This window comes from Herpailurus yagouaroundi, unplaced genomic scaffold, assembly GCF_014898765.1.
Source record: "Herpailurus yagouaroundi ecotype Mexico unplaced genomic scaffold, PumYag 29, whole genome shotgun sequence".
NCBI classification, from domain to species: domain Eukaryota; kingdom Metazoa; phylum Chordata; class Mammalia; order Carnivora; family Felidae; genus Herpailurus; species Herpailurus yagouaroundi.
In genome coordinates this window covers 29,334,910-29,349,884 of record NW_024412377.1, presented here as the reverse complement: position 1 = coordinate 29,349,884, position 14,975 = coordinate 29,334,910, and the positions used below count along the sequence as shown (strand labels likewise).

Sequence of the window (14,975 nt, the reverse complement as noted above, 5' to 3'; positions counted from 1 at the left end):
TCGCTATCAGTACTAACACTAAAACCTGTTATATTTATGTAAGTACTGCATGTTGAAAAGCTCTGCAAGTATTTTTATTATTTGATTAATGAAAAGACTCCTTTTATATCAATTCCGTGATTTTCTGATATAAGAAAAGCCTTTTAAAGCTCTCTGAGTAAATGAATGCATTCTGAAATATATAACAAAATACACTTCAGCTTTGTCTAATTTCCAAGGAATTTATTTACATATTAAACTTCAAGAATATTAACATTCATTTGGTCTCCTTCTTATTCTTGGCTTGATTCAAAGTATCAACATAGCATTCATAGATAGGCTACCTTGTTAAAGGAGACACTTGAATTTACAAATGAAACAATCTCTGATAGAAGACCCACAAAAAAATATAATATGAAATTCAATTAAAAACCTTACCACTCTGTACATATCTGTTCTGCATACTTTTCTCCCTGAAAACATTAGGACTCCTTGCCAGGACAGCCTGCAACAAAACTGGTATGTCGCCTTCTGGATCATCACTGCCAAGGTTATCTTTCAACTCTCTGGGATTAAAAAAACAAATATCAAAAATGAAAATAGTGATTAAGAATTCCCTATTCTACATTAGTTAGATAGCAATTTACTAGTGAAATTTATAAAGGACTGAGGTAGAAAATCAAGAACTTATGGCATATAAAAAAAATTCACAAAAGATGTTCAACAATTTCATGGATTTTTGAAGACACTATTCCTGGAAGAAACAGAATTATCAAAAATGACAGGGAGAAGTTCTTCTAAAGACAACTTTTTTTCCCATTTTAAACAGGAAAAAAAAAAAAGGCCAAAACATTTTATGGAACTATTAGTTTACTTAAGAATGTTCACATAAGGGGCGCCTGGGTGGCTCAGTCAGTTGAGCATCTGACTTTGGCTCAGGTCATGATCTCCTGGTTCTTGATTTCGAGCCCCGCATCGGGCTCTGTGCTGAAAGTTTGGACCATGGGGCCTGTTTGGGATTCTACATCTCCCTCTTTCTCTGGCCACCTCCTCATTTGTGCTCTGTCTCTCTCTCCCTCAAAAATAAATAAACGTTATGGGAATGCAAGCTGGTGCAGCCACTCTGGAAAAGAGTATGGAGGTTCTTCAAAAAACTAAAAATAGAACTACCCTATGACCCAGCAATTGCACTACTAGGCATTTATCCACAGGATAGAGGTGTGCTGTTTCGAAGGGACACATGCACCCCCATGTTTATAGCAGCACTATCGACAATAGCCAAAGTATGGAAAGAGTCCAAATGTCCCTCAATGGATGAATGGATAAAGAAGATGTGGGGTGTGTGTGTGTGTGTGTGTGTGTGTGTGTGTGTGTGTGGGTTTGCAATCAAAAAGAATGAAATCTGCCATTTGCAACTACATGGATGGAACTGGAGGGTATTATGCTAAGTGAAATTAGTCAGAGAAAGACAAAAATTATATGACTTCACTCATATGAGGACTTTAAGAGACAAAACAGATGAACATAAGGAAGGGAAACAAAATAATATAAAAACAGGGATGGGGACAAAACAGAAGAGACTCATAAACATGGAGAACAAACTGAGGGTTATGGGAGGGATTGTGGGAGGGGGATGGGCTAAATGGGTAAGGAGCACTAAGGAATCTACTCCTGAAATCACTGTTGCACTATATGCCAACTAATTTGGATGTAAATTTAAAAAAATAAAAAATAAAACAAGTTAAAAAAAATAAAATAAGTAAACGTTAAAAAAAAATTAAAAAAAAAAAAAAAAGAATGTTCACATTAGTGAACTCTTGAGTGGCTCAGTCGGTTAAGCATTTTGTTCTTGGTTTCAGCTCCAATGACTTGGAATGCTCTTCTCTCTCTGCCCTTAATCTGCACACATGTTCCTGCTCTAGCTCTCTCTCTTAAAATAAATAAGGAAACTGAAAAAAATGTTCACATTAGTTTCAAAGTAGAAAACAGAGACTACTCTATTCAAAATAATGGAAGGTTACAGAGATGATAATTATGCACAGAAGTTGGTAGTTGGGCTTGGAATATATTTTCTCTCTTATATTTGAATATGAGTGAGTCTGCCTTTTTGAGAATGTCCTCTGAATGAAATACTGTTGCCACATTGGTTAAGACAAGACCCAGAGATTATGTAATTTTTCCATCTAATATTCTTTTCTCAAAGTCATCAGTGAGCAAAAAAACACCAAGCAAGTGGTTATGGATAGTTGCAATTTTCAATAAACTTGAAAGTAAGTACCAAATTAAATTTACAACTATGGAACAGAAATGATAAATGTAGGCAGTGTTTTAATTTTATATTCTACATGTCTCTGTTCTGCTCATCATTAAATCTAATAAGAAAGATTTATAAACATGGTGTCCAATGATAAATTTCAATGAATTTCTGGAGGTAATCTTAAGGCAGCTCTCCATAAAATAAATCATAACTGTGTATGTGCTATTTACCTTATCTTTTTAAATATTTGGTGATAACTGTTGATTAAGTATGTATAGATATAACAAGTGACAAAATATTTAGTCACTGTTGAATTTCTGGAGTGACAAAATATTAGTATTAGACTTCCTTCTGATTTTACCAACTATTTCTCAGTTTCCCCATCAGATAATTCACATGTATATTACCTTAACATTCATCAGCTTTAAAAATGGCTTCAAAGTATGTACTGTATCTAATGACAGAGACCACTCCATTGTATAGTGCTTTATCCTCATTCCTATAAATACTGAATCTTTAAATTAAAAAGCAAAAATTAAAGATGGAAAGGATACATGAGTACTGCTGTATAGTGAGATGTGAAGGAATAAGAGAAATGTAACTTTTTAAAAAATATTTTATTTAAAAAAAAATGTTTGTTTCTGAGAGAGAACGCAGGGGAGGAGCAGAAAGCGGGGGGAAAGAGGATCTGAAGCGGGGTCTGTGCTGACAGCAGAGAGCCCCAGGCAGGGCTCAAACTTACAAACCACGAGATTAGGACCTGAGCTGAAGTTGGACACTTAACCAACTGAACCACCCAGGTGCCCCTTACAGATTTTATTTAAGTAATTTCCATACCCAATGTGGGGCTCAAATTTATAATCCCAAGATCAAGAGTCACATGCTCTACAGACTCAGCCAGGCTGATGCCCCAAGAGATTTAACTTTTTATAAATTTTTGTATTAAGATGTTATAATTATAAGTATGTACAAGTTTTATAGTAAAAAATCTTAAAGTATACTCATATGCAAAGATTTTATAAACAAGCTATATAATTTAAGTTTATATTATTTAAAAAAGTGTATTGTGTGAAAACATACACTTACGATGGTATGATAAATTCTGGGAAAAATTACTCTCAGTTTTGTAGTAGCTATGCATGGAGTCAGTCCTTGAGTTTTAGTTAACTTCCCAGGGAAAGCATGTGAGCCTATTCCAAATAAAGCTACCAGTATAGTCCCTAGTGCTTGGGAATTCTAACCACTTTAGCAATATCAAGGGGGAGATAGCTTCTTGAGCAACTTTAGACCTCCCGGCAGAGACCCATCTTGATGAACCAAGATTATGCCAAAAGAGTTGAAAAGACCTTCACAGAACTACAGGGTCTATTTAAATCTTATCATAAGGCTCCCCTGGATATTCATGTATTTTAAAATTAAACTATGTATATAAATTTTCTGAAATAAAGAGTAAAACCAGGAATACTGACTCTCTTAGTAAGACCAAAACTTTTCACTTTTAAATTATACTTACATGTGATCTGTTGATACCTGGTTGAGGCTATGGACAAGCTGTGAAACCAAATTATCATCCCTACAGGCCAAAAGGCAGTTCACCTCTTCTGCTATTCGTGCATTAAAGAGAAGGCTCTTTGTAGTTGTAGCAGGTAAGGGGGATGGAAGAGGCAGCTGGTTCAGGACTATTTGGAATAAAATCAGATTATTAGAAACTGAGTGTAAGAAGTCTCTTTACAGTATCTGCTTACAAATATTCTGGGATTAAAAACAAGTTGTAAGTATCAATGTGACAAATTATTAAAAGGCATTCTGCCTCTCCCCCCAAAAACCCCAATCAAGTCTACAAAACCCCAAAACATCACTTGGGCAATAACACATTTTATTACTAAGAATAAAACTCAACTCCTTTATACGCATGATTTTTCAGATCTTAAAATTTTTATTCACTTAATAAATGAATAAAGTAGCCAAAACAAGTAGCGTTAAAAAGTAACTTCTAAGAAATGAGAATACATTAATTAATCGCATTTATTTTTGCTTCTAAGATTTATCAGAATCACTAGTAATCTCACATAAATAAACCAAGTAATAATACCCAACTCTTCAAGTAACAGGTTTTTAAAACGCTTGAGTATATATAAAAAATAAATAGCTCACTTTGGCAAAAGAACATTCATAGAATAAGGATTCTGGAAGAAGCCAAATATCTAAGGAATTAGGCTATCAATTATAAATTTCTAAATAAATAGTTCTCTCTTCATTCTAGTGTAACAGCAAAAAAAGGATATGTTTTTACAGTAGTTTAAATTCAGTTATTTACAGTTTCTTCACATAATGGAAATTTGTTTATTTGTTTAAAGTAAAAGTTAAGAAAGTTAACTAAAGTATCTTTGTTTTGGGCTTATTTTCTAATCACTTATACAATGTAATTATCAGGCTCACAGCCCCAATGGCTAAAAACAGGTTTTGTTTTTTTTATTAGTAAAATCACAGGAAACAAATTATTACTTAATAAATAGGATTTACTGGGCAAGCTTTTAAAATATAAGGTACATTTGAGAGAATAGGGAGGACAAACAAAAATAAATCCCTGGTGGTATATCTGACTTGGCACTCCTATGTATTATATTGTTTATGTCTTACAACAAAGTGAAAACAAAACCTAGAGAGTTTGACAAGTTTTCTTACCTGAGTTATCCTAACCCCACCAGCTACTTTCTTATCTCAGACTTCATATACTAGCCATGTTACTTTCCTAACCTCAAAGCTATCAGCCTTTAACTATTTTTCTCCCAATAAAACCAGTGGAAATCAACAACAGAAAAACAGTATTAAAGGACTGCTGAACACAGATAAAAACGCTTAAGAAACTCTTCAATACAGAGAACATACTGAGGGTTGGTGAAGGGGAGGTAGGTGGGGGATTGGTTAAATGGGTGATGGGCATTAAGGAGGGCACTTTTCAGGATAAGCACTGGGTGTTGTACATAAGATATGAATCAATGGGTTCTACTCCTGAAGGCAAGACCACACTGTATGTTAACTAACTTTAATTTAAATAAACAAGGACAACACTGATGGGGAAATAAGTGTGGAAACCTTGACAGTTATTAAAACTACCCCTCAACTAGAAATGAGCTGGGGCCAACCACAAAAACCAAACACTTCTTGAAGTTATTTTCTCATAGCTCCTTTATTTTAAAGCCCCAAAGCCTGCATAATGCAACGTCCTCACCTTCTACCCTTCTCTCTCCTACCTCTTTCTCCCTTTATTTATTCAAGTAGGATGACACGTGGACTGACATTGTAGGTAGCTTTTTGCACCATTACCCAGGGACTAAGAATTAGAGTTAGAGCTAGCTACCACAAGAATGAGTCCCTAAAAACTGTGTTACACTAAGTAAATCTCAAAAGAATGATGAAATTCTTTGAACTTAAATGTTCAGAATAAAATGGGCTGCTAATATCTATGACAAACTCCAAAAGATTACTGAAAATGACATCCAAAATGAACATCACTAAGAAATTAGATTAAGTCAGGCTATCAATCTTTCTTCTCTGAAGGGCAGTTTCCATTACCATTTCTAGAAATGCTTTTTTTAAAGTCTGTATTTGTTCCTATATGCAAATCCATGCTTCTTCAGTTTTGATTTTTTTTTAATGCTTTGTCTCATCTTCTTTGGTCCTTACTTTTGTATTGATTCCTTTATCGTGTTAAGACATTTAAATAAAGGCCACCATTTCTTAATTGGTCATTAGGATGAAACAGAAATTAAGGTCTTATCTACTAGCTGACCACTCTAATTTTGTTACTTTCACATGCATGCCAATAAACCAAAGGAAATAATGATATTGTCATCAAAATTTTTAAATCTCGAATAATTTATTTATGACAACTGCAAATAACTTTTTCTACAGTCTCTTAAAAAATCATTGTTAACACAGAAGAGAACACAGATTAGATAAATTGACCAAACTTACGGTCTGTGAGACTAGCAATCCCCGCGAGAGTAGTGATGGGGACATGGGGCATATCCCCATTCATCCTGAAGTTCTGGAATGGTGTTGCCTATAAAAGTACTTAGTTCAGGTGCCAGCTGTCATTACTTCCCATTTCCCAAACACTGCAACAGAAAACAGACAATTATTTGTAAAAATATGTCAAATATAATACTATTAGGGAAATGCCTATAAAAAATAAGATTTTCTGCTTTCCTTGTTTGTCAACCTATACAACAATAATACCTATCATTCATTTATACTTACCATACATCAGGCACTGCAAAGTGCTTTGCATATATTAACTAATTTAGTTCTCACAACAACAATGTAAGGTAGGTACTATTATTTTCTATACTTTACTGATGAGGAAATTTATTTACAGGGAGTTTAAAGTAACTTGTGGAGGAAAGATTAGAACCCAAGCAATCTGGCTCAAGAGTCTGTGTAACCAGTAGACTGTATTACTAACCTGGGATACTCAATTTTGACAAGTACTGTAATTCTTTTCTATATCATAAGCACATTAAAATCTAGCTGGTAACTTGCCCTTCTAATTAGGTTTCTCACTACTCTTCTACATAAACCATCCTCTTCAAACAAGCTGATCAGATTATCTTGAATTCACCTTGTGTTTTTGCATTTTTATTTATTTCCTTCTATATCTCTCTACCTAGGTAGCCCATCTGTGCTTTAATCCAAATCCTGTAATTCCTCAAGATCTAGGACAAGTTCCCACTACCTCATGAAACCTCAGACAAATTCAGCTAAAAGCTTTACCCTAATCTGACTTTCACTTATAACACTTATAGCCTAACATACTTTTGTAAATAATTATACATTCCTTTGTAACATTTTTTGGAAACTTGCCTTGTTTCATCCTTATAGAATTACTTTATGTTAATGTACTTACCTTGCTTTCCCAATTATCACTACATGCTTCTTAATACCAACCAATCGCTAATTAACGCACAACCCATAAAGGACAGAGAAATACGTTAACATTTTAACATTCCTCTACAATGACTTTGTTGACTCAGTTTTTATGATGCAATTCTGTGTCTGTGTGTACAGACATTCTGTTAAATTCCTGACATGTTTTCTAATTCTGTTCAGTGTCCCCCAATTTTTCTCATTTTATCTTGTGGCTCTTGGAATCTTTATCTTTAATAGCGTACTTGTGTAAGAACCTTTTTCTGAAGTACATAATACATTTTAATAATATGCACATTAGTCAAAGATATGCCTTTATTAAATAACTTCATAAACTCTTCAGTAAATAGAAGTCTACTCCATATCAACTAAGACACAGTGCTAAAATAGAAACTTGAATTGTAATTTTCACTTTAAATGTTTCTTTTTTTGAAATGTTGTATTTGCTTGTCAGTCACTGTTAAGAGAACCTCTAAGTTTTTGGAGTTGTAAACTTCAAAACAGTGAAATGATATAACACTAATAACTCCTCTCTCTCTCATGTATCTTAATGTATCTTTCCAAGTGTTTTTTTAAAAGTAGAAGTATACAGGCAGTTAAAATTACAAATTTTCTTTTTCCACAAACACAATTATAGATATATGTTGACAGAAATTCATAAAACATATATGTATGGTTTAACAGTTATAAAGCAAGCATCCAAAGAACCACCATCTAGAAAGTTAGCACCCTAGTTCCTACCACAGGTAACAACTACCTTGTCTTTCAGGTGATTTTTTTCCCCTTTATAAGTAACAACTGTCTTGTCTTTTTGGTAATTATTTTTCCTTTACAGTTATGTCCTTTATATGTACATTCTTTTCTAGTAGCCAGCCAAGGAAAAAACACTTCCCTTTGCTGAATGACTGACATAAAATTTGCTAGTAGAATCCACTGAAAAAGTTATATATAGCACAAGAAATAGTATAGGAAAGACTACTGGCTATCTTACATTTGTTCTCTTGCTACAATATGGACTTTACTCTTTGAAGTTATTAATTTGATTCTTTAACAACACTAAAGAAATTTAAGGAAATACTGCAAACTTAGCATCAAGTTACTATGAAGTTGTATCAAGTAGTTAAAAAAGAAAAAAAAAATTGAAACCTGACAGAAGTCACCAAAACATGAAACATGACAGATTTTTTTTTTCTAAGTTTGGGCTAATAAAAAAGTTAGTTTATGCTTAATAATTAATGGGAAAAAATAATTGCATGCAAATTATGTATAAAACAGCACAAAAATATCTTGTTATTCTTATACGACTCATCGTTGTAAATGTAAATTGCCATACTCCAACAGATTAATTAACAAGTGTCCATATTATTTTGTTCAGAGGACAGGAACCAATAAAGAATAAGCTAGAGAGTTATATCGTGGGCTAACCAACTTTATTCTGTTTGCCTAAATCCCATGTAACATGTAAAAGTAGACCCAATTCCAGCTGGAGTTTTTTAGTCTAAAAATGATTTAATTAGTTGTCACCTATGAATTAGGAGATTAATAAACCTAACCACAAGATTGTGCTTTTCTTCTTAGTGACATAATAAGGCATGTTAATACTCTGATGTCAACTGAAAACTGGGAGTAAGTGGGGAAAGAAAAGAGAGCAACAATGCTTGTTTGGTTTAAAGTGCTTTAGTGTGCAGAATGAGTAGGTGACTACTGACAAATATTATTTATACCTCACTGCTGAACTATGCTGGTTTCATTGGAAGCCAAGCTTTTGAAGAACAGCAAAGACTTTGTTAGAAATGGACTTAAATTTTAGCTAAAGTCACAGATGTTGATGAATATGAGTAATTTGCGGAAATAATGCTGCCTATGCTGGAAAGTGACCAGAGTCCATCAAGAAAGAGCATTCCTAAAATTCTAAAAATCAATATGCAGAACTCTAACTAATTAACATGGCATTTCTGGCTCTGGATTGGGCAATGTTTGGTCTACCTGGCTCTGTGAAAGTATACTGTCTTTCAGGAAACTGCTGAAACTGAAGCTGAAAGTCATTATCTCTGGGGAACAATGTGTTTGGAATGAAATGGTAACCAAATGGGAAAGATTATAATGAGTGTTTAAAACTGTCACTGAAGGCAGTACTTAAAATCTGTGAATGGTGACCAATTAGTAGATTATAAAATAGAATTAGTGGGTTGAGATCAATACTGAGAGGGATGGAAGGAATAGAAACACAAGTTTACATTGCATACTGCTTTCTGACTCCAGGTAAAATGTCCGTGGGTCACTAAAGCAAAGCAGTTTCAAAAGTGCTGACTAAAAGAAATGGAAGAGTGGACGAAGAAGCCCACCTCCTAAGTGGTGATGAGAATGCAAAAAATAATGCAACTTGATGTACTACCCGGCATATAATAAGTGACCCAAAAAGTTAGCAGTGTTAGTGCTAACTGAAAAAAAAAATTTTGGGGGGAGAACAGAGGAGAAACACAGATGAATTAGGGAAAAGGGGTCTTTTCAATAATATACATAATCTTTACTTCCAAAAGATATATAGTAAGTTATTATTTGAAATTCCAGTATATATTTCACCATAGTATCACATATATGTTTACTAGTCCTAGGCAGGCCCACCTATAATTACTTAAATGGTAAGGTAGCCAAAACAAATACTGGCAAAGAAAAGTAGGGGGAAAACTTAACTGTTGTAATACTAAGAACTAAATCACACACACACACACACACACACACACACACACACACACACACACACTAAGAACGCATTTATGGCTTATTTTAGAACGGCCTGGTTTAATTACAATAATTCTTAATTACTGGAAGATACTATGGCAAATTCTCATTTCAATCCATTATAATGAATCTGACGTGAAAATCTTGACAAGATTTTAGTGTATATGCTGCCGAAGCAAGCACTCTTGACAAGATTTAAAACTTTTTTTTTTTTAATGTTTATTTATTTTTGAGAAAGAGAGAGAGACAGAGCACGAGCAAGGGAGGGACAGGGAGAGGAAGACACAGAATCTGAAGCAGGTTCCAGGCTCTGAGCTGTCAGCACAGAGCCTGACACAGGGCTCGAACCCATGAACCATGAGATCATGACCTAAGCTGAAGTCAGAAGCCACCCAGGCACCGCGACGAGATTTTTAAAAAATGTTTATTTATTTTGAGAGAGTGTAAGCTGGAGAGGGACAGAGAAAGATAGGGAGAGGAGAATCTCAAGCAAGCTCCATGCTTATCACAGAGCCGGACACAGGGCTTCATCTCACAACCATGAGATCATGACCTGAGCCAAAATCAAGAGTCAGACACTTAACCAACTGAGCTACCCAGGTGTCCCTTGACAAGATTTTTTAAAGGCTCTGGTTCTTTGTTCACTTAATTTAATTTCACTTTAAAATTTATGGTTTCTTCACACAAACAAAAGAAATGCAAATAAAACATTACTGGTAGAAGTTATAATAACTCAAATTGGGATGTATTTGGAATAAAAGTTCCTCTCATAAACTGATGGTAGATGAATTTTCCTGGGCAGCCAGTGTGTACGCTATAGCCAAGAAATGTGTACAATCTTGTCTTAATAACTTCAATTTTTTAGTAGTAAAAAACTGTTAGAAATGACATTTACTGAGCACCTAGTACCCAATAAAAAATACTTTAAGTGTACTCTTTTTTTTTTTTTTTTTAAGTTTATTTACTTTGAGAGAGAGAGAGAGGAGAGCCTCACTCCCACCCAGAGCCTGATGCAGGGCTCCATCTCACAAACCACAAGATCATGACCTGAGCTGAAATCAAAAGTGAGACGCGTAACTGACTGTGCCACCCAGGCATCCCTTAAAGGTACTCTTATTTAATCCTTATATGACACTGAAGTACTCATATTACAGTTTTATTTAATGAGGAAAGTGATATACACAGAGGATACATAATTTGCCTAAGGTCATACAGGAGAAATCAAACTCAGGCTGTCTGGTACATGGACATTTTACATAACAACTAAAATGTACAGCAATATTATTAGTTTAACATGACTGATATACAATTGACATTACATCCACAAAAGATTACAACAATTAAAAATCATGTTGTACAGTCAATACAGATGTGAGGAAAGAAACAGTCACAGTATCTAGCCCAGGAATAAAGAGAACACCTGGCTGGGTCTGAATCCAAGCTCTCCCTACCTTTTGATAGTATTTATTAGTCCTTCATTATGATGCACCCAATAATGTTTATTTTGTAACACGGTGTCAAACACCATGCTAGGCAAACAAAGTTCAGTGGTTAACAAGATGGAAACAGTCTCTACCCCTCAAAATTTGAGTTTGGCCACAGGCATGCTGTAAAGGGGAAATCATCTAGGGAGAGGACACAGAAAGAATCACTGAATTAAAATCTGAACCAATTTTACTTTGAGTACTCCATATTTTAATCCTTCCACAATCTGCATCAAATTTATTTAAAAACAAAGGCAAAGATTCTTAAAATTCATGAAAAGATATTCAAGATATATTGCTAACTGAAAATAATGCCAATGTGTACGCAGTTCAAGTCTATTTTTATTTAAAACACATTTTTATACAAATGACAGTCTAGGCATGAAAAACATTCTTTAAGAATATATTTTAATTTAAACCATTAACAATGGTTAGGGGGTCGGATATATGTATTCTGGGATTTGGGGGAATTCCCATTTTTGTAGTATTTATATCTATATTACTTGAGCACTTCTTAAAACTACTAGAACATTACTTTTTGATTTAGAAAAACAATGATATAAACATGTACAAAAATGGAAAATACTAAAATGAATCTTTTTAAAAAATGTTTATTTATTTATTTGAGGAGGGGGGCAGAGAGCAGGAGAGAGAATCCTAAGTAGGCTCCGTGTGTTGTCAGCACAGAGACCAGTGTGGGGCTCGAACCCACAAACCATGAGATCATGACCTGAGCCGAAATCAAGAGTTGGACACTTAACCAACTGAGCCACCCAGGTGCTCCAAAATGAATTTTCTAATAGTTGCTGCTATATGTATACATAAATACATTTTAAATAATTTAAATATTTAAATAATTGCCTATGAAACCTATGTTATGAATCTATGGTATGAAAGTGCTGCAGTAGGTGCTAAGACTAACAGAATATGCAGGATGCATTCACAGACACTTTCGCCAGAGCACAAGGCTAGTAAGGTGAATTGGACCCTGCAAAGGAGTTTGTATGAAGTGGTGACCTTTTTAATTTTTCATATCCTTGTTGTAAGCGAAAAGGTTTCAGTAAGATTAATGTAAACAATAAGGAAGATGGAGTGGCAGAAAGAGAATGGAGGCAGAAAGTTGTTGAATACTGCAATGACATGTAACATGACATGTTCTGATTTCAAATATACTCAGAGATTCAAGTGCCAACGTAACATCCAGTTGGAGATAATCTAAAGTTGGAAATTCCAGAACTGACAAAAGCAGTTGGAATTACAGCTATAGATATGAAAATGATCCAGAGGGTTGGTAACAGTTAAATTATAATAATAGGAAATAGGCAAGACAAGGTAACATTGTGGGGGAAGGGTTTTTTTTTTTTTTGCTGTTTGTTTTTTTAACACTTCTTATGTGTGAGACGTTAACATATACCTTTCCTTAACTGTTACCAAAGTCAGAGGGTTGTGAAGATTATTTCACAGTTGCAAAACCGAAGGCTCAGAGCCTAAATGCTTTACATAGCACACAGCAAAGCTGGGATTTGAACTCAGATGTTTCTAACCAAATCTTATATTCTCATGTATATCCAAAGGACATAAAACCAGGAAACATCTACATTGCCATGGCAGAAAGGGAAACCAATAAACGGTAAGGAAATTGAAGCTAAATGTGTGTTCAAGGTCTCATAGTTAGTAACTAACGAATCAAGTCTAGAATACATTGGATTTGTAGCTCAGTATTCTTTATACTTATGTTGTCATCTTGCATAATTATAATATTATTTTGAATGAATTAAGATTTCCTACATGTGGAATATTTAGCTAATTAATACTGTTCTTCTTTGGTAATAATATATTATTTTTGGGTGGGGAGACAAAGGGGGTTTAAAACTAGTACATTTTTATTATCTCATTTTATATTACATTTAATAGTATAAGTTGCCTCAAATTCTTTTGGGAAACAAATGGAATAAAAATCCTAAACAAACAGGTAAGGAAGTGAATAAATACACGTACGTTGCACTACTTACTAATTTAAGCAGGTTAACAGTGGCCCCCTTAAGAGTGGTGCCCCTCAAAGAGAATCCTTCCACTTTAGTCAAACTCCCTTCAGATCCCTTCAAACTGCCTAAAATGTATCCAAGAACAAGAGTTTCACATTCTATTTAAGATACTTCCAAAAGATGTTCCTTAAATCCTAGCTCAAAAACAGTTCCCAATCAGCCACACTGTGAAAATTTTCACTTCATTAAAACATTTGTTTTTCTATAGTTCTAAGTTATTTCTATTAAATAACAGAAATGCAAAATAAAAGCAAAAAAAAAAAAAAAAGGGCAAAGCTCTAATGCTCTCTTTGTACATATGCTTTGCTTCTGGAAGCCTGAGCTCTCTGCAGCCCCCATGCTGGAAACCAATAAATGTGTGTTATTCTTGTGTGTGTTCCAATAGTGCAGCCATATAATAATATATATAATATACAATAGAAGAATACAGTTACATTATTGAGTATGATTACAAAGAGAAAGAAGTCACAAATCAGGTTGAAATGTATGGTGTCTCATTTTATTTTTTTAAATCTTTTTTTGGGGGGGGGGTATTGGGGGGGGAACAGAGAGAGAGGGAGACACAGAATCCGAAGCAGGCTCCAGGCTCTGAGCTGTCAGCACAGAGCCCGACGTGCGGCTCAAACTCACAAACTGTGAGATCATGACCTGAGCCAAAGCCGGATGCTCAACCGACTGAGCCACCCAGGTGCCCCTGATGTCTCATTTTAAAGAGTATGTATACATTCATTCAGAAGTAAAATGATTAGTAAAACTATGTATTTCGATAATCAGTTTTCTTCGTTGTTCATATCAATTTGTTTCACATGCATTTTTTTTTTAATTTTTTTTTTTAACATTTATTTATTTTTGAGACAGAGAGAGACAGAGCATGAACGGGGGGAGGGCCAGAGAGAGAGGGAGACACAGAATCTGAAGCAGGCTCCAGGCTCTGAGCTGTCAGCACAGAGCCTGATGAGGGGCTCGAACTCACGGACCGTGAGATCGTGACCTGAGCGAAGTCGGATGCTCAACCGACTGAGCCACCCAGGCGCCCCTCACATGCATTTTTTATATAAACCAACTTTAACAAAAGCTTGTATTACTTTAAAAGGTCCCAGCTGATTATTAAACTGACTTACAGAGGCCTGGTGAGTACTTATACAATGTCTAATCTTCTTTAATTTTTTAAAAATATTTATTTTTGAGAGAGAGAGACAGAGTGTGAGTGGGGGAAGGGAGGAGAGAGGAAGACACAGAATCCGACGCAGGCCCCAGGCTCTGAGCTGACAGCACAGAGTCTGACATGGAGCTTGAACGCACCAACCACAAGATCATGACATGAGCTAAAGTCGGACACTTAACTGACTGAACCACTCAGGTGCCCCTACAATGTCTAATCTTAACAAATATGCAAAAATACAAGCTGCATTAGGAAAAAACTTTCCTGAGTCCTGGAATTAATATTTAATTTTTCTTTCTTCTTCTTCTTCTTTTCTTTCTTTCTTTTTTCTTTCTTTTTTTTTTTTTAATAGGCCATGGAGGAAATTTCCAAGTGCT

General features: G+C 34.8%; 1 protein-coding gene across 3 annotated transcripts in view; it reads right to left on the bottom strand.

Annotated features, from left to right (window-relative positions):
- NIPBL (NIPBL cohesin loading factor) overlaps positions 1-14,975 on the bottom strand; it is a 200,111-nt gene that overhangs the window by 108,311 nt on the left and 76,825 nt on the right. For all 3 annotated transcript variants that reach the window (XM_040495519.1, XM_040495510.1, XM_040495529.1), the window contains exons 2-4: positions 6,215-6,357; positions 3,750-3,915; positions 418-545 (exon numbers count right to left, since the gene is read on the bottom strand). In XM_040495519.1, the coding sequence (XP_040351453.1) occupies positions 418-545; positions 3,750-3,915; positions 6,215-6,278 (358 nt within the window). In that variant the 5' untranslated portion in view covers positions 6,279-6,357. The remainder of the gene's footprint in view (positions 1-417; positions 546-3,749; positions 3,916-6,214; positions 6,358-14,975) is intronic.